Source organism: Camelus dromedarius, chromosome 18, assembly GCF_036321535.1.
Source record: "Camelus dromedarius isolate mCamDro1 chromosome 18, mCamDro1.pat, whole genome shotgun sequence".
Taxonomy (NCBI): domain Eukaryota; kingdom Metazoa; phylum Chordata; class Mammalia; order Artiodactyla; family Camelidae; genus Camelus; species Camelus dromedarius.
Genome location: NC_087453.1, coordinates 4,474,070 through 4,491,771, shown reverse-complemented (window position 1 = coordinate 4,491,771; position 17,702 = coordinate 4,474,070). Strand labels below are relative to the sequence as shown.

The following is a 17,702-nucleotide window of genomic DNA, read 5'->3' as shown; positions in this document are numbered from 1 at the left end:
GCCTGTTGATGGGGGTGGGAGTTTGTTCTGGGTGGTGGAGGGCACAGTTATAAAACAGGCAGCCCCTTTCCGAAGGTTAGAACTTTCTAAGCTATCGGACCAAATCTGAGACCCTGTATTTTGTGTTGAAAGCCGCAAGTGTGTACGTGTGTGTGCACCTGCCCCAGAGAGAGGCATTGTTTGAGGGGCCCCCTGGCTCACTGGGGCAGTGTGGAGCAGGGACTGGAGCAGACTGGGAGCCGGGCTTGCGTGGCCTGAGCAGTTCAACTGGATGACTGAAGAGTTGCTGCGTGCCCTTGATTCGGGGGTCCTCACCCTGACAGGCAGCACCTGTGGCTGCACAGTGGCTCCCACGTGGATCGGAGGATGTGTGTGAACACAGCTTCTGGTCTGTCCTCCTGGCATTAAGCCTGGAGGGCGGCCGGGGCAGGTGGTTCTGGGTTTCCTTCTCGCCCTAGGATCTGCTTCATCTGGGTCTGCAGGCATCTTGGAAGGTGTTTGGGGACACCCTCATCTTCCTGCTGTCATCCAGGTTCTTCCTTTTTGGGTTCAGGCCACACAGAGAGGGTGGTCCTTGTTTTCCACAGCCCTCGCTCTGTTCCCCAGGACAGAGGCTGGGACAGGGGTTGATGCTAAGATCTGAGCATGAGCCTCAAACATGTGCAGCTCTTTCCTGCTTGAAACGTGACGGTCTCTTCCCGCTCGAATCTGGGCTCCGTTCCTACCCATCACGGCTGCCTCTGGGACTTGCGTAACCATCAGCGCTTGGCCTCTGGAGCCTACAGACGGGGTTCAGATCCTGACTGTCACTTACTGGTGGGTCCATCTTGGCAAGAGACATCCTCTTACTGAGCCTGGAGTTTTCCTCATCTGGAAAATGGGGTAATGACCACCTAATGACTGGTGGGGCCAGGTGCTCCATGCCCCCCAAATTCTCTCCTGTCCTCACAGCAGTCCTCTGAGGTTGGGACTCATGTCATCCCTGCTTCATAGGTGGGGAAACTGTGACAAAGAAAGGTGCGTAGCCTGTCCCTGGTGGCTGGAGTGATGGGATTTGAACCCACATGGGCTGGCTCTCCAACACATGTCTCAGCGGCTGCTCTCCGGAGCGGTGGGTAGGAAGGACACCCCGACTGTTCTCATGGTCCTCAGAGCGCCACCCACGTGAGGGTAGTTGAGGTCAGTTGCAGATCTTACTGCTCTGTGCTCCCGACTGGGGTGGCAGCGTTTCATAACTGAATCTGCTGGCCGGCCATTTAATACCTGTGATGATGCAGAGGCCTCCAGCTCTGCTTGCTGGTTGCCAAGGGGTGGAGACCCAAACAGGGACAAAGGGTCAGAGGGACTGTCCAGCTCTTCGTCTCCAGTGGCCGGTGGACCAAAGCCTGTCAGAGTCGGGCAGCCTCCCAGCCTCCCACCAGGCCTCGCTGAGGTCCAGGGGCAGAGGGGTGGCCAGGCCGGGTGGCCGGGGTCAGCTGTCTTCACCCAGAGCCCGCCTGCCTGGCCGGAGAGTTGGACCGTCAGCGTCCCTTTTGTCTTTGCAAACAATTAGGCCCCGGGAGCACGGCCGGGCCTGACTCAGCGGTCAGTTTTGTCGGCTCCGGGCTGGCAGCGAGGCCAGGCCTGCCGCTGGTTGGCCGAGGGCATGGTGGGAGCCGTGGCTCGGGCAGCTCAGAGTTTGCAAACCTGTTAACCCCTCTCCTGCCTGGCGGAGCTTCTCCCAGACTCTGGCCCCGATCATGTGCCTTGGGCAGCTCTGAAGATTCCACAGCCCCGTGGAATCTTTTTGGGCAAGGCCATCGTGGAATCCTCGCCTGCCTGGGTCATCAACATCAGTGTGGAAAGATTTGCCAAAGAACTTTTACGGTCTGTGATTTTTGCTTGGATTCCTTGCCCCCAGCTTTTCTTTTTACAAGAGGAACAGGATTTTTCAGGACCTAACTCAACCTGGACATTTCCATCACGTAACTGTACCTGGGGCTGAGGCCTGGATTTGGAGAAGGCTTAGCAAGTGGCAAGTGGCTCAGGGACAGGGGGAGACGCTAAGGCCATAGACCCTCCAGCAGAGCAGCCCTTTGGTGACAGGGTGGAGCGGACAGTCTGCATGCAGGAGGGGGGCAGGTGTCCAGGCAGAGCATCGGGCCTGGCTCAGAAGGGGCCTCTGGGTGTCAAGGCTGTCCATGCTGGGGCCTAAGGCCTGCCAGGAGCCGAGGTTTGTCCTGGGCCTGGCTGCACTTGGAGCCTCTCCCTGGGTTATTTTTGAAGGGCCAGCTGCTTTTCTGGGCATAACACCCACCAGCCCCTGTTTCTAAGGGGGCCTTGCTGGGGGTGCCACACCCATTCACCACCAGCCCCATTCAGTGCCAGGTGCAGGGCCAAGCCCCAGGGGCCCAGACAGCAGGGCAGGGTCCCAGGGCTGCTGGATGCCAGGTTAGCCTTGTACTGGAGCAAGGCCCCCTTGCTGCATGGGCTCAGGGCCAGACCCTGCCCCTTCTCTCTGGGCTTCTCTCCCCTTCTGTGTGGTGGGGACCATGTCGGCGCCTCCCTGCGGGGCTGACTGGGGGCTGGTGTGCGCCTGTCTGCAGAGCTGGTCCACGGGGACCTGGCGCACGGGAAGACAGGGATGTACCAGTGACTCATTTCACAGCAGCCCTGTGATACGGTCTGTTGCCCCCTCCGCCTGTGCAGGCACTGGGTGAGGAGAAACTGCCTGAGCGGAGCTCACACAGTAGGTGAGGGAGCCTGAGTCAGGGGCTCCGACAGCCTCCTTCCTTCCATGAGGTCTCTGACCAACTCTTGGAGAAGTCAGAACCAGGACCCCTGGGACTGACCAGGACCCTGGGACCTTCCCCCCCAGGCACGTGCATGCCCCGTTTGACCTATAGTTTCAGGGACCCCACACCCTCTGTGTGAAGGTCCCCAGTGCCCAGGTGGAGACCTGCTGTCCTCGCCGTCACCAGGCTGTGGGTGGTGTGTGCACACCCGGGGGTCCTGGCCCAGCGCTTGGGTCCACTGAATGGGGCTGGCGGTGCATGGGTGTGGCGCCCCCAGCAAGGCCCCCTTAGAAACAGGGAGGGAGTGGGGAATGCCAGGAAGATGTCAGCTGCCCTGAAAGAGCACGTGGGGCTGGGCAGACGGGAAGGAGCTCTTCCCGGAGTCCTTAATTCGTTAAGTTTCTATTGAGCACCTGCTGTATGCCAGGCCCTGTGCCTGGAATACTTTGAATAAGAAACATACAGTTGGTTCTCTGTCTCGCTTTATGGTGGGGATGCCCGGACATTAAAACGCTGTCTGTGCACATGAGGGCCCCAGGCGGCAGTGGGTCCAGCTGAACGGGGCAGCTGGCTGGGGGTGGGCCTCGTGGGGCGGGACAGTCCTACGTCGTGAGTGCAGCGGTGGTGGATGATTCGTGTGTATGACAGAGCGTCATAGACTTACACACGAGGACACCCCGGAAAATGGTGAAATCTGCCAAGGCCCAGGGCCTTGCTAATAGGCACGTGCCAGTGTGGGGTTCCCGGATTGGACGTCACCCCTGGGGGCCACTGCAGGGGGGCACGTGGGGCCTCTCTGTACTATATTTGCACCTTCCTGGGATTCTATCATTTGTTAGTGATAGGAAGTAAGTAAAGCCAGGGGGAGTTGTAGCGCCCTGAGCGGGGGTCAGCGCGCGGGGGGTCAGCACCTTGCGGGTGTGGCAGGAAGTGAGGTCAGAGCCCGAGGCTGGGGGTTGCTGAGTGGAAGCCGGCGCCCTCCCCAGGTGGCATCACGGGGCTTGTTTTTACTTTCAGGGTGTCTGGGGTGGCCCTGCCCCCTCCCCGCAGCACAGCTTCCTGTTTGGCACCAGTGGAGCGAGGCGGGGGCTGGTGTGGCCCTCCCCGGCGGGCGGCCCGTGCACACCTGTTGTTTGTCCCCGTCTGTCTGCTGTAACAGAAACTGGCCTCTGGGGGCGGTTCTTGGGTTCCTGTCCAAGGATGAGCTCCTCTCTTGGCCCCACTGGCCCTGGCAGGAGGGGCCCCTTGTGCTGAGGGCTGGAGGGCCTCATCCAGAAGCCTCCAGCCAAGGAGAGAAGCCTGACCACACATAGGCTGATGCGGGCGTCCAGCTCAGCCTCACAGGTGTGTCCCAGAGCACGGAGCACAGGGAGCCCCAAGGTGGGCCGACCGGCCTGCCTCTTCACACGGCAGTGGAAGGAGGTGGTGAGAGGAGCCTGGAGGCCCCTCAGCTTGTCTGTGTGCCCCTTCTTCTTGTGACTTTCCCTTCTTGAGCCTCAGTTTCCCCATATGGAATTATGAGTGTGCTGCCAAGTGCTGGTGCAGGGGGACACATCTGGATCCCTCTCCTGACCCCTTCCACATGGCTGGAGGGAGGAAGCTGTGCTTCATTCAACCAGTTTGTTCAAAGGACAGTTGCTGGCTTTGTGGCAGGCTGAGGACTCCATGGGAACAGAGGGAGATCTGGTCCTGCTTATGATTGCAGAGCTTCCCGCGGCAGGTGCTCTGGGGGGAGCGCCCAAGCAGGAGAGGCTGGGGTGAACGGTGGGAGGAAGTGGGAGATGGGGGGTCAAGGGCCCATCAGGGTGGCCTCAGCTCATGTAGGGCTGCGGTGGCCTAGGGGAGCATTTGGATTTTACTCTGAGTGATGCAGGGCCACTGTGGGCCCTGAGCAGATGAGGGCCGGGGCACTTGGGTCTTGAGAGCATCCCTCTGGCTGCTGGGTTCAAGGCCAAGGTGGAGGCCCCACTAGGGGACCACATAGTGGTCCAGTCCACACTCGAGGTCATGAGGGCCTCTTGGACCAGCGCTGGGGTGAGAAGATGTGGGATTCTGAATACATTTTAAGAATGCGTGAAAGAAAGAAGTCCAAGAACATTCCAGAACTTTGGGCCTGAGCTAGTGGAAGGTCTGTTGGCCTTGGCAGTCAGGGGAGGCTGGTGTGGGCTGCAGTTTGAAGGGAAGAGCGGGAGTTTGGGTTTGAACAAGTCCCAGTGGAGATGCTGGGCCGGGGCGCTCTTCCTCAGGTGACGTGTTTTACCTGCTTCTGGCCCGATGGCCCCAGAGAGCCTGGATGTCCCCCCCTCAAGGGGAGTCCTGGGAGGCCCCTCCCCAGCCTGAGAGTCCTGTTGTGCCCCAGCGGCCGCCAGCTTCTCCAGCCCATCAGGCAGAACCTCCTGAGAGCAGAAAAAGTGAAATGGGCTCATTTGCCTTTTTTATTTTTATTTTCGGGGGTGGCTGTGTGTTCACAAAATGAGTCCTGGGGCTGCGGCTGGTCCCTTTCCGCTGACAGTTTTGCTTTGAGTGCGCGGGCAGCGTGGTCGTCTGTCTCCTGGGCGCCGATGGCCCTTGGCTGTTGTCAGCACCCCCTTGCCTGCCTGGGAGTTGGCAGACCCCGCTGCTCAGACCCCAGGACACCTGCCTTCAGGGACCCAGGGGAGGCTCTGTTGGACCCTGTGGTGCCCTCCATTTACAAATGGGGAAACTGAGGTCAGAGAAGGCCGAGGGACTTGGACAGGCGTGGCCAGGATCCGTACTCGGGGTTCTCGCCCCTGGACCCTGGTCTCCATCGGGCCCAGCCTGCTGGGTGCTCCTGGCTGTGTGCTGCCCAGCCTGGGTGTGTGGGTCCAGGCAGAGCTTTCGGCCCAACCCCCTTTCAGCAGACAGTGCCACGTGGCCACCTGGGCTGAGCCTGAGTGTCTGTCCCTCCAGGACGGTCTCAGCTTTTGTGCCTGGCCGGCTGCAGCCCCCTTACCGTCTGGGGGATTGGAGGTTTGCTTTGCCCAGGCCCTGGCTCTGGGCATTGGGTCACCTGACCTTTGGGTTCTGACCCCAAACCTGTCCGTCCTGGCTGCACAGGGGACTGTGTTTGCCCTCCGTCAGTCTGAGGAGGGGGTCGTTGGTGCCAGTTCTCTGGGGTGCACAGCAGCACCACGGGCAGTGCCAAGGCTGGCAGGTGCAGAGCCAGACTTGAACTGAGGCCCGGGGTCCCCCAGCTGCGAGTTGCTGGCTGAGCTGTGCCGGGAGTGGCGGTTCTAGGCTGGGCTACTTCCTCTGCCTTCCAAGGGCTATGACTTCTGGCCCAGGAGGCAGGGGCAGCCCTAGAGGAGGCTCATTTGCCACCAGGTGCCAGCAGAGCCCTCGGCACTCAACAAGTGCTGCCTGGGTGCTTGGGACAGGAGGGGAAAGTCCCTGCCTTCGTAGGGTTTGCGTTCTTGTGGGGAAGGCTGCGGAAGAGAAGGTGAACGACGAGGTGGTTTTGTGTAGGAAGGAAGTAAAGCCCATAGTGGTGGGGGGTGGGCGGGGAAGGCCTCTGAGGAGGTGAGGTCTGAGCTATGGGAAGAAACCTGTTGGCAGCAGGAACAGCAGGTGCAAAGGCCCTGTGCTCCGAGAAGCACGTCTCATCTGGGGAACAGAAGGGAGTTCTGGGTGGCTGGAGTGGGGACAGTTGGGTGGAGATGAGCTGGGGGTGGGGCAGGTTGAGGCCTGGTTGTGCAGGAAGCCATGGAATAGTTTGGGTTTGGCTCTGGGCGTGAGGGGAGGACCCTTTGGGGATTTGTCTGGGAGTGGTGGTGTCTCTGGTGTGTTTTTAAGAAGACCCCTGGCTGCAGGGTGGGGGCAGGGGAGGAGGGCAGAGAACAGGGAGAATTGGGGAATTCGGGGGTGGGAGTGAGGACAGTGGGTGGGGTGGGGGTGGGCTGCAGTGGAGGTAGAGTGGGCAGGGGCGTCCCCAAGGGCTGTCTCCCAACAGGCACAGAGTGTGACTGCCCTGTGCCCTTTTCAGAGGCCTGCAGGTCAGGCACGTGGAGGCTGGTGGCACCCTGACCTTTCTGGGGAGTAGCTGGGGTGCTGAGGAGCACGCTGGGTACACACACCCCGTTCCCCGGAGCCAGACCCCCGGCACCGCCCCCTGTTGGGGTGTGTGGGCCTGGGGAGGGGCATGGGGGCTGTGCTCAGACGGGGCCAGCCGGTGGTTTGGGTGGGTTTTCTCCCTTACCTTAAGAGCCAGTGGCCTCCCCGTGTGGGTGTGGGTGTCGGGGGGGGGGGCGGTGTACGCGCACACGCACACCAGCCTGGCCCTTCATGGGTGTCTGTGGTCATGACAGTGGTCAGAAGTCCTCGCCCTTCACCTTGTCATTCGCAGCAAGGTCTCGACTTCGGCGTGATGCTGGAGATTTCTCTGTGGGGGGGCCGTCCTGTCCACCAAGGAATGTTAGCAGCGCCCCCAGCCTCCATCTAGTGGATGCCAGTGGCATCCTCCACGCCCAGTGTGACAACCAGGAATGTCCCACACTTGGCCTAGAGTCCGCTGGGGGTGGAGTCACCGCGGTTGAGAACTGCTGTTCCAGGGGAGGGTTTCCGTTCTCAAGCCCTGAGGTCAGCCTCTGCCAGACCCGGCTTACAGATGAGAAACCGAGCCTCACGGAAGCTCTGTAACTTGAGTGCAGAGCTCGGGGCCCGGTCTCGCCTCAGAGGGCTCTGCAGCTTCCTTTGCCCGTGACTCAGCAGCGCTCACTGGGCGGCAGGACCCGTGCCCCGCCGTTGTTCTTTTCGTTTCAATCCGATTCTGGGGTGCACATACCTGTCTGGGGCCCAGTCCCTAAGGATGCGCTAAGCTCCTTGTTGGGGACAGAACTGTTGGGGGCTGCCCCTTCCTGGGCTGGTGCCTGCGGTACCTGGGGCCACTCTGACCTCTGGGGGCCTTTTGGAGACCCACACTGGCCCCCAGGGTGGGCCCAGGGTCACAGGTCCCAGCCAGTCTTTTGGGCAGACGGATGGGGGACAGACTCTGCCACACCCTGGCCGTGTGACTGTGCTAGTCACTTGGGCCTCTCTGAGCCTCAGTTTCCCTCTCTGGAAAATGGGGGTAACAGCATCTATTTCTTCGGCTTTTCACATACAGATTGGGGGATGGGGACAAGGCACTTGAAGGAAACAGGTGAACATATACAGACACATTCTCCCCGCAAGTCAGGAAACAAGGGAGTCCCCTTCCTCCCAGGCTGGAACTTACTCGCCGCCATGTGTCTGAGTGTTCCCCAGCCTTGCAGCATCGTGGTGGCCAGGACAGACCTTGGTCCGGATGGCACTGGTCAGAAATCTGGTAAACATGACAGCTGCACTGGCCAGCACCCTTGAGGCAAGTGTGGCCAGAAACCTGTGGTTTGAAAGTCCTGGGTATTTCTGCTGTGTGGACAGCGTGAGCCCTGGTCCAGGCAGTGGTTCTGCAGTGCGGGTGTGTATCCGAATCCCCGGGGCCCTGTCCGATGTAGATCCCCGACCCCATCTGACTTGGCAGTCTTCGGGGATCCACATTTTTAGCAAATGCTGTCTGAGGCAGGGTGTCCCTGCCCGTGTTAGGAGACGTTTTGGGGTCAGAGTTTCTAAAGGCTCACAAAAAGGAATGTTCTGAGGTTCCGCGAGCCACATGGGGCTCACCTGGTGGGGGCACCAGTGATGCCTGGGCTGGCACGGTGGGCGCTACACCAAGACACGCTCCGTTGTAGCTTTAGTCACTCCTTTCCCGGGGGGTCTCTGGGTGGCCAGGGCCCCTCGTGCTTCTTGGAGGGGTCTGTGCCTGCCATCCGATTGTGAGCGCTGCCCTCCTAGCATCTTCCACAGCCAGGCCCTGGGGAAGGTGCTGGGCGTCAGGGCGGAGCCCCCACCCACTCCTGTGAGGTCCGTCAGGCTCCAAGCAGCCGCCCCCTCCTCCGAGAAGCCTCCCCTGACCACTCCCTGCAGTCCCGGTTCTGGCTCACGGGTCAGTGTGCTTGTGCGCCTCTCTCGCTCCTGGAATCCAGGCTCGGGAGGCCAGGGGCTGTGCCGTCTGCTCGCGCTGCGCCCTTGTCCGGAGCACACCGCAGACCCGTGAGAAGGTTGGACGCAGCTTGGGAGGCTGAGGCAGGATTCAAATCCAGGCCCCACTCTGTTCAAGGCTCTCGTTGCCACCAAGGAGGCAGGAGCGAGTGGACAGCAGAGACTTCTGATGAGGTGGAGAGGGAGACTGGGCCTGGAATCAGGGGGCAGGGTTCCTGGTGGAAGCCGCCTGGCCTCCTGACAAGCAGGTCACTGTCGAGGGGCTGCCACCTTGGAGGGCAGATAGCTGGGGACTCGGTGTAGGACCTCCCTGGCCAGGGGGGCTGGGGGCCCCTCCGGGACGGGCCGGCCGTGCCCAGGCTTTCGCTGCCCAGGTGCCTGCTGCAGGGTCCGTGGGGCCGTGGCGTCCATCGCCACCCCAGCTCTGCCCTCACCGGGTGGTTCACCCCGGCTCAGGGTTTGTTCCTTATATGTGTGTTTATTATAAAGTACACGTAACTGAAGGTCGACTGTTCTAGGGCAGTAAGTACGTTCACGAAGTTGTGCGGCCATCGCCACGCTCTGACGCAGAGCGTTCCCATCACACGGCCGTCCTTCCCGCCCCGGCTTTCTGCAGCCTCTGCGGTCTGAGCACTTTCTCCCTCTCCGGATTTGCTTTTGTGGGGATCTCACGTGAATGGAATCACGCAGTCTGGCCTTTTGTGTCTGGCTTCTTTCACTCGGTATGGTGTCCTCAAGGTTCATCCACACGGTGGCATGGTCAGAGCTGCGTGCCTTTTTATGGCTGAATAATGTTCCTTGGCGTGGGTGCACCACGATGTGGAAATCATTCATCAGCCGATGGACGCTTGGATTGCTTCTTCTTTGCAAATAGTGCTGCTTTTTCCTAATTATGCACGTGAATCCATTCGCCTTGTAGAGATGCTCACACTCACGTGACCCTCCCGCAGCCTCCCTCCAGCCCTTTTCTGTGCATTCAAAACATTGTACCAGATAAAGTTGCCATCAGTCAGCTCTTGGACCTTTAAAAACAGCGATTTCATACGATCCCATCTCACCCATCCTTAGCATGGGTATAAATACACATTTGATTTTTTTTTAGCATGAGCAGTATCACCACTCAGTATAAATATCACAGGTTTGCATAAACAGCACTTCTGTTCTGTCTCCCGACAGCATGCAGAGGAGAGGCTTGGGGCTGAGCGTGGATCCCCTCTTCCCAGCGCGGCATGCCGTGGTCTGGGGGCATTGGATGCTGCTCATCCCCATGGGTGATGCTCGGGTGTCTCTCCTTTTCACTGCTCCTGTAGGTGCTGCCGGGATCGCTGAGTGCCTCTGTCTTTGTTCCAGAGCGGGGGCCCTGGCTTGGTGGGAAGGGAGCCCACACTTCCAGGGGCCGGCTTTCTGTCCACTTGTTCTCCAAAAAGCTGCCCCAGTTTCTGCCCCTGCCAAGCCTGCAGGAGCACTGGGAGGAAACGCTTTCCTTTTTCTTTCAAAGCAGCTTCTCCTTGGAATGGGGTGGGAGCAGGGCAGGGGTCTGTGGAAGGAATTTGGGGTTCCACATCCCCTCAGGTGTGTAACAGCGTCACCCCCGTCCTGTGTGACTCGTGCAGGTGTGATAGAAGGAGATGCTGATTCTGGGGCCACAGCGTCCAGCGCCCCCTGCCGAGGTCACTCTGTGCCCAAACCTGAGGGTGTACATCACACCACTGCCGTGGGCGCTGTAGTTGCAGTCTGGCCGTGGGGCTCAGGCACCTGCTGATACTGCCTTCCTGAGCCTCAGTTTCCCCATCTGCGACCTGCAGGGTTTACCCCCACAGTGGGATGTAGGGCGGAATGGGGAGGCCTGAGAAGCGCTCACTGAGGAGGCATCTGAGTGCGGACTTGACGAGGGGAGGCGGGAGCTCTGTGGGGTGCTGGGGAAAGTGCTGTGCAGGTCGTGGGCACATCTGGTGTGTTCTGGGAACACCATTATTGTAACTGCACCCATTTTACGGGTGAGACTCAAGAGGGGGGACACAGCATCACGCAGCTCTCTCAGGTCCTCCACTCCAGCCCAGAGCCAGCTGGGTTTCCCCGCTCTGTTGCCTGACCCTGACCCTCTCTGCTTGGCCCCACAGGCTGACTCCCCACTACATCTACCCACAAGCCATCGTCCAGCCCAGCGTGGTGATCCCAGCCGCCCCGGTCCCGTCTCTGTCCTCGCCCTACATTGAGTACACGCCAGCCAGCCCAGCCTATGCCCAGTACCCACCGGCCACCTATGACCAGTACCCGTACGCCGCCTCGCCCGCCACGGCCGCCAGCTTCGTGGGCTACGGCTACCCGGCCGCCGTGCCCCAGGCGCTCTCGGCCGCGGCGCCCGCGGGCACCGCCTTCCTGCAGTACCAGCCCGCGCAGCTGCAGCCCGACAGGATGCAGTGAGGGCTGCCCCGCGTGCCGAGTGGGCGCTGGCCGGGAGACCCTGCGGGCCGCTGCCTGCACCGCACGCGGCCCAGAGACCACTTCTCTTTACACCCAGGCCCGTCATGTCTTGAGGGAGGACTTTGAGAGAAAAGACTGACTGAAAGCTATCTGAAGACCAGCCCGAATCTCGCACACGTGCCGGCCTCTCCTGTCACCGTCCGTGCCCTCCTCCCACCCCAGGAGCCCACAGGCCGTCCCCTCAGCACCTGGCGGGGCCTCCTGGACCCTCCTGGACCCTGGCCACCCTTTAGGGTGGGTGAGCAGAAACTTTGTCCTGCTCAGAGAGGCCTTACTCCAGGGAAGCCCAGGACCTCGAAGCGCGGGGGCTGCTGACGCCCCCCGCGCAGCTGTGACCCGGGCGTGTGCCGGGGAAACGTCTGCCTCCAGGATTCTCATTTTCTGAACGATGGCCCGGGGCGGCTTCCTCAAGATCGCCAGTCTCCCAGGTGCGGCAGGGCCACCAACGACAGGGCAGGCGGCCAAAGTCCTCTCCGTTGGAGCTCGGCGACTGTTTTTCTTACTGTCGTTGTTTTGCTACTAAGATTATTTCCGAATTTCAGTCTATTTTTTCAATGGAGACTCCCGCCACCAAGCATCCAAAACCTGTTTCTGACTTTGAGAGACTGGCTTTTGTTGACGGCTCCGCCCATGGAGACAATGACAGTATTTCTGTGATCAAGTGTCTGTGGGCTCCAGTGCCCGAGTCCCTCAGAGTGTGGGCGTCTCCAGACAGTACGTCGTCTCAAGCTTGGCCCCCTCCCCACAACTGCGACAGGGACGTGGGTTGAGGCCCAGAGTGCAGGGCCATTCCCCCCACCTCCCCAGGGTCACCTGCTGTGTGCCAGCCTGAGCCACGGGGTTGAGCTGAGACCCCTCTTCTGCCTTCCTCGGGGGCTCAGTGGAGATAGGGGGGTGGTGGCAGTTCTGGCACACCATGGGGAGGCCTTCGGGGGCCCGCCCTGGAGGAGGAGGGGAGAATGAGATGAGGGCGGGCGGCCTGGCAGAGGGGCCGGGCAGAGGGAGTTTGGGGAGCGCGGGCCGGAAGGTCGGGGGGCGCTGGGGGTACTCCTCCAGACCTACCTCAGGGAAGTGGGAGGCCTCAGGGCTGACTGACGCGGGCAGGCGCTTCGTGGCACACCTGGTGCAGAGTCAAGGCCCAGAAAATAAAGGTAGCTAATATTATTATAATATTTTTATTAGAATGTTCTGATTATAAAAATAAAACTTGTTTTCTTTAAAGAAAAAGCTGGTACGTAGTTACTCCCTCGAAGTGGGCACCTCCGACCCCGACAGCAACCGGGGGTGAGTCGCTCCTGGGTCAGGGTCACCTAGAGGAGGGCTGACAGGCTCAGGTCGCTGACGTGTGCAGAGCAGGGCCCTGGGGGCTGTGGCTGGAGGTTGGGTGCAGTGTTGAGATTGGCGGCACCTCTGGAACCTCATGGAATACAGCCAAGCAGGGCGCAAGGTCAGAGTCAGGAAGGGACATCTGGGGCTGGGGGTGAGGAGTACTCTAACCCAGGGTAGTTGCAGCCTCTCCCACCACTCAGCACTGGGGGCATCACGGGGGCCTCCTGGCGGGGGTGTGAAGGCTGGAGAGGAGTTTCGTTCACTCATTCCCTCAGTTGCTCACTCACTTGTTCATTCCAAGAAACGCATGCGCCGGGTCCCATGCAAAGCACTAGGGATAGTCATGAGTGAAACCCTCAGTTGTGCCCGCGGGGTTTATGGTCTAGTTGGGGACACACACCAGCATGCAAACTAGTGGTGGAGGTGCAACAAACATGCGAACAGGGCAATTTCAGATACTGCTCAGGACGTATTACCGGGTAATACAGAATGACTGGTTCTAGGCAGAGGGAACAGCAGGTGCAAAGGCCCTGGGACAAGGTGCATGGGATGATGAGTGGAAAGTGGGTGGGAGAAGAACTTAGGAGGTGATGGTTCTGGGGAGGCAGCAGATTCCCAGTGGATGGACATGCTCTGGGCCAGTCTGGGGCGGGGTAGCCGTGCTCAGACACCGCCTGGCAAGCTCAGCACAGCGTAGTAAATGCTGTGGGGAAGGGGAAGGCGGGGGAGGACCGCACAGGTGGGAGGAGGCACTCAGGGGAGGCTGGACCACCAGGATGGAGGGGCTTCTGGCGATCAGGGGGAGTAGAGTGGGCACTTCGGTGGGGAGGACAGTCTGAGCAGAGGCTTGGACGTCATGGGTCGGCCTCCTTTGGGACAGTGGCTTTCCAGGCACCAGGCTTGTCCCCCCCTGACCCTGCAGTGCAGAGCTTGGCCCCACATGTGCAGTCTGTTTCCATCTCCCCCATCACGTCCTCCACAGTGGGTGAGCCAGACTCCAGTGACTCTTGACTCCTCTCCCTACCATCACATCCAGCTCCTGCTACCCCTGCCTCATGCCCTCCTCTGCTCCCAGCCCCAGTCCAGGACCACCCTGTCTCTCCTGGACCCTGGCAGTGGCCCCTTTGCTGTTGCTGCCCTCGGTTTCCTGCAGTCCACACTCCATGTGCAGTGAGACGGTCCTGTTTAACATCAGTGGGGTCTCTGCTCCCCCAGCTCAGAGCCCTCTGTGATTCCCTGTCATCCTCCAGGGAAAAGCCAAAGCTGTCACTGTGGTCTATGAGGCCCTTGCCCACACTGGGCACCACCCACCCCAGGACCTTTGCACTTGCTGTCAAATCCTTGAGCTTTTACCTGTGGGACTTCTTCAGCTCTCAGCTCAGAGGTGTTTTTGTCCCAGAGGCCTCCTCTGACCCTCATCTGGGTTCAGGCAGCAAAACTATATCCCTCTTCATCTGCGTCCTCAGCTTTCCCTGACCCACCCCCACTGGAACACCAACTCCAGGAGGGCAGGGGCCACCTGCCTTGTTTCCTGCTGTCTCCTCCACGCCAAGTGCTATACCAGGCGCAGGGGAAGCAGGCCCGCCAGCATTCCCAGCTTGATTCGGCCGATGGTGAATGGTATCAGCCGTTCCTGGTGGAGGCCACCCGCTGGAGTTTTGGAACCATCCAACCAGGCTGGAGTGTGCTGGGCCGATTCCCAGGGAAGGTGTGGGGAACAGAGGCCAGAGTCGCTGCAGTATCTGCACGGCGTGGGGCAGAGGGATGCATGGGGAGGGCAGCCCCTGCATGGAGCTGGGCAGCTGGGTCTGACCCCACAGTCCACTGACAGCTTCACGTGGTCAGCCCTTGGTTTTGAAGCGAGATGGGTTACCCTGATTTGGGGAGGTGGCTTGGGGTGGACCGGGGGGCCACCTTGTCTGCACTGTCCTGCGGCCCATGTGGGGTTTCCTCCAGCCTTTTCCAATCCCTTTGACTCCAAGATTTGCGAATACCCACTTTCTGTGGTTCAAGCCCCCAGCCTTTGCCCAGGGAGGGGTCAGGGTTCCCCGGGTCAAGTCAGGTGAGATCCCTTCTCGTACCAGGGACCCTCAAGGCCTCTCCTGCCTGCTCTTCTCCCACCGGCTGGGTCCTCGTTTGCAAACACTGGCAGGGAGTTGGGGAGGTCAGCACAGGCTCCCAGCTCAGAGGAGACATCTGCTGCAGCTGATAAAGGCTCGGAGGCCAGGGAGGGGGTGGTGGGTGCCACTGGGGTTATCTGGAAGGCCACTTGCGGCCAGCCCATTTCCTGTCTCTATCAGCTGGTGGCAGCCTCTGGGACAGGCCTGGACGCCTCAAAACATCCTTCTGGGGCCCAGGATTGAGGGCTCTGGGCGGTGGCGAAGCCAGGAGGGAGAGCTTCCAGAGTCAGGACCCTGTGTGTGGAGCAGGGACAAGTTGAGGGTGGCAGGGCCATGGTCTGGGTACACAGGATGCAGCCACTAGTCACGATGATGATGATGAACCTGGCTGCCGATGTCTGTGGGGCTGACCAGGGTCAAACACTCACACGGCTGGTCAGTTACCTATGAAGTAAACACATTTTTTGTTTCTAGAGAGGCTGTCTGAGAAGGAAGCCAGCACTAGGGAAAGTAGAACTGAGAAGCGGAGAGAAGACAGGGTCTTAGTGACATCTTTGGGACCTTTTATCTAGCTATGCCTGAATCAGACTCTGGACTTCTCTATCACAAGAGCTAATAAATTCTCTTTTTCGCTTAAGCCTATTTATTTATTTTTTTCTGTCTCTTGCAATCAAGACTCTGGATATATACAATCTGAAAGGGCTTACACTGCTTAGAATTAGGCTGAGTGGCATACCAAAAAAACCCCAGAACAACAAAAACCCCAAATAACAATGGTTCTTAGCTAGTTACAGGTTCATTTTTTTTTTTCTCATGTTAAAAAAGTCTGAAGCAGGAGGTCCAGGGCTTAAATGAAGGCTCCTCAGTCATTAAGAATTCAGGCTCCTGCTGACTTCCCATTGCACGATTTTACTGCATGGCTCACTTTCTCAAGACCATCTCATAGGACAAGATGGCTGCTGGAACTCCGGCCATCGCATGGAGTAATCCCCACGGTTGCCCTGCCTGGGCCGCCACTGGGATGAAAGGGGAGACCTAGGTAACGTGCTCAGTGCGGGCCTGGTGTGGAGGAGGGACCTGGGAAAGCTGAGCAAGCAACTGAGGGTGGAGGTGAGAAACCACCCCAACTCCTGCGAAAGCCATCCGCTGCTTCTCAGGGTCCCGCCTGTGAATGAGCTCTGGCCCCCCTGCCCCCGCCCAGTTCCCCTCACCTTCCTCACCCTGAAGCCAGCCCGGGAGTCCCCTCGGACAACCCGCATGTTCCTGCCCTGACTGCTGAGTCACACTTGTGTTTGTCCCCCAGAGGTGTAAACACAGAACTGGGAGCCCCCTGGAGTTGGGGACCATCCAGATACAGTGAGAGTGACAGGGGTGGCTGCCCAGCATGCCCTGGGGCTGGGTGTCTGCACAGGGCACGGTGTGGAGTGGACACCTGGCCCTCCAGATACCTCCTGGGCCTCCTGCTGGGGCAGATAAGTGCCCGGCTCTGCTATCAGCCTCGTTCCCCTGCCGGCTTGCCCTGAGCCTTGTGTACGCATCGGGGTGCACAGCAGCCTGGAGATCGGGGATGTGGCAAACTCCCCCTCAGCCCAGCCCAGCAGACAGCTGAACTTGGTGCATTAAAGGCAGCTCAAGGTGGGGAGGGTATAGCTCAGTGGTAAAGCATGTGCTCAGCATGCATGAGGTCCTGGGTTCAATTCCCAGTACCTCCATTAAATAAATTAAACAAACAAACAAACCAACCTAATTACCTCCCCCCCAACCAAAAAACAAACAACCCCCTTGCCAAAAAAAAAAAACCAAACCCCAAAATAAAGACAGATCAAGAGTTTTGGATGCCTCCTGCTGGCTTCCCTGGCCCCATGATGGAGACATTTTTAGAGAAACTTAAAATAAAGGGTTTTTCCCCCTTAAATTATAACATTAGCACTGTTGGGGGAAATATTCCAAAATAAAGGAAATTTATTAAATAATCTGCATCTGTGTATAAAAATGGGAGGAAAGAAATAGACTAGATGTGAATGGTGCTAGGACTACAGGAGAGTTTTGCTTTTCCTTAACACAGTTCTGTATGATTTACAACTGAGCGATGAAAGTTGGAGAACGAAGTTCGGCACTTGGTGGAGGCTATGTCTGTGTGCACGCGCTGCAAGTACTAACAGGGTGGGGTCGTTTCTACACCCGTAGGCTTGTTTATATTGATCTTCTGGATGTCTCTGATGAGCCTGAGCTGGGTGGGGTCCAGCAGCTGTCCTTGCCTCCTCCTGCCTCTTGTCCATGGTGACCCACTCAATCTTCTAAAACAGTAACTCAGCGGGGAGGGGATAGCTCAGTGGCAGAACGCATAGCATGCACAAGGTACAAGGTCCTGGGTTCAATCCCCACTACTTCTGTTAAATAAATAAATAGACAGACAGTTAGAAAGACAAACAGACAGACAAACAGACAGACAGACAGACAGATAGATAGATAGATAGTAACTCAGAACATGCTGTTCCCTGGCATACAAGCTGCTGTGGCTCCCTATTGCCCTGGAATAAAATCTCGGTTCCCTGCCACCGCCTCCACAGCTGGTGCACACTGACCCTGCCACCTCTCAGATGCCTTTCTTAAGAGTCATTCTCCCTCCAGGGGTCCTGTGCTGGCTCCTTCTTGTCCCTTAGCCCTGGTTCAAAAGTCACCAGGTCTCAGCTGCCCACCTGCCAGATGCCTTCCCCAAACTCCTGTCTTCCCCACCCCCCATCCTTGCTCTCTCTGATTTTTCTTTCCTTTCTGGGCAGCTGCCTCTCTTTCTGCTGCCATCATCTGGGACACAAGCCTGCTTCCAGTCCCAGAGCATCATAGCAGCGAGTCTGGGCTGCCTCTTACTGCTTCCTCCACCTCCTTGGATCTGACCCGGTCCTCTGGGCTGCATTCCCCTGACAGCCCCACTCCTGTCTGAGCCGAGGTCCCCCCCATC

At 59.0% G+C, this 17,702-nt stretch overlaps 1 protein-coding gene across 2 annotated transcripts in view; it reads left to right on the top strand.

The window, feature by feature from the left end:
* RBM38 (RNA binding motif protein 38) overlaps window positions 1–17,702 on the top strand; it is a 56,417-nt gene that overhangs the window by 2,664 nt on the left and 36,051 nt on the right. Inside the window, exon 4 of one of the 2 annotated variants that reach the window (XM_010991599.3) lies at window positions 10,931–12,521. The exons of the other annotated variant lie outside the window; for it this stretch is intronic. Within the exon in view, the coding sequence (XP_010989901.3) occupies window positions 10,931–11,234 (304 nt within the window). The 3' untranslated portion in view covers window positions 11,235–12,521. Of the gene's footprint in view, window positions 1–10,930; window positions 12,522–17,702 lie in introns of those variants that run through there. 2 annotated transcript variants of the gene reach the window in all.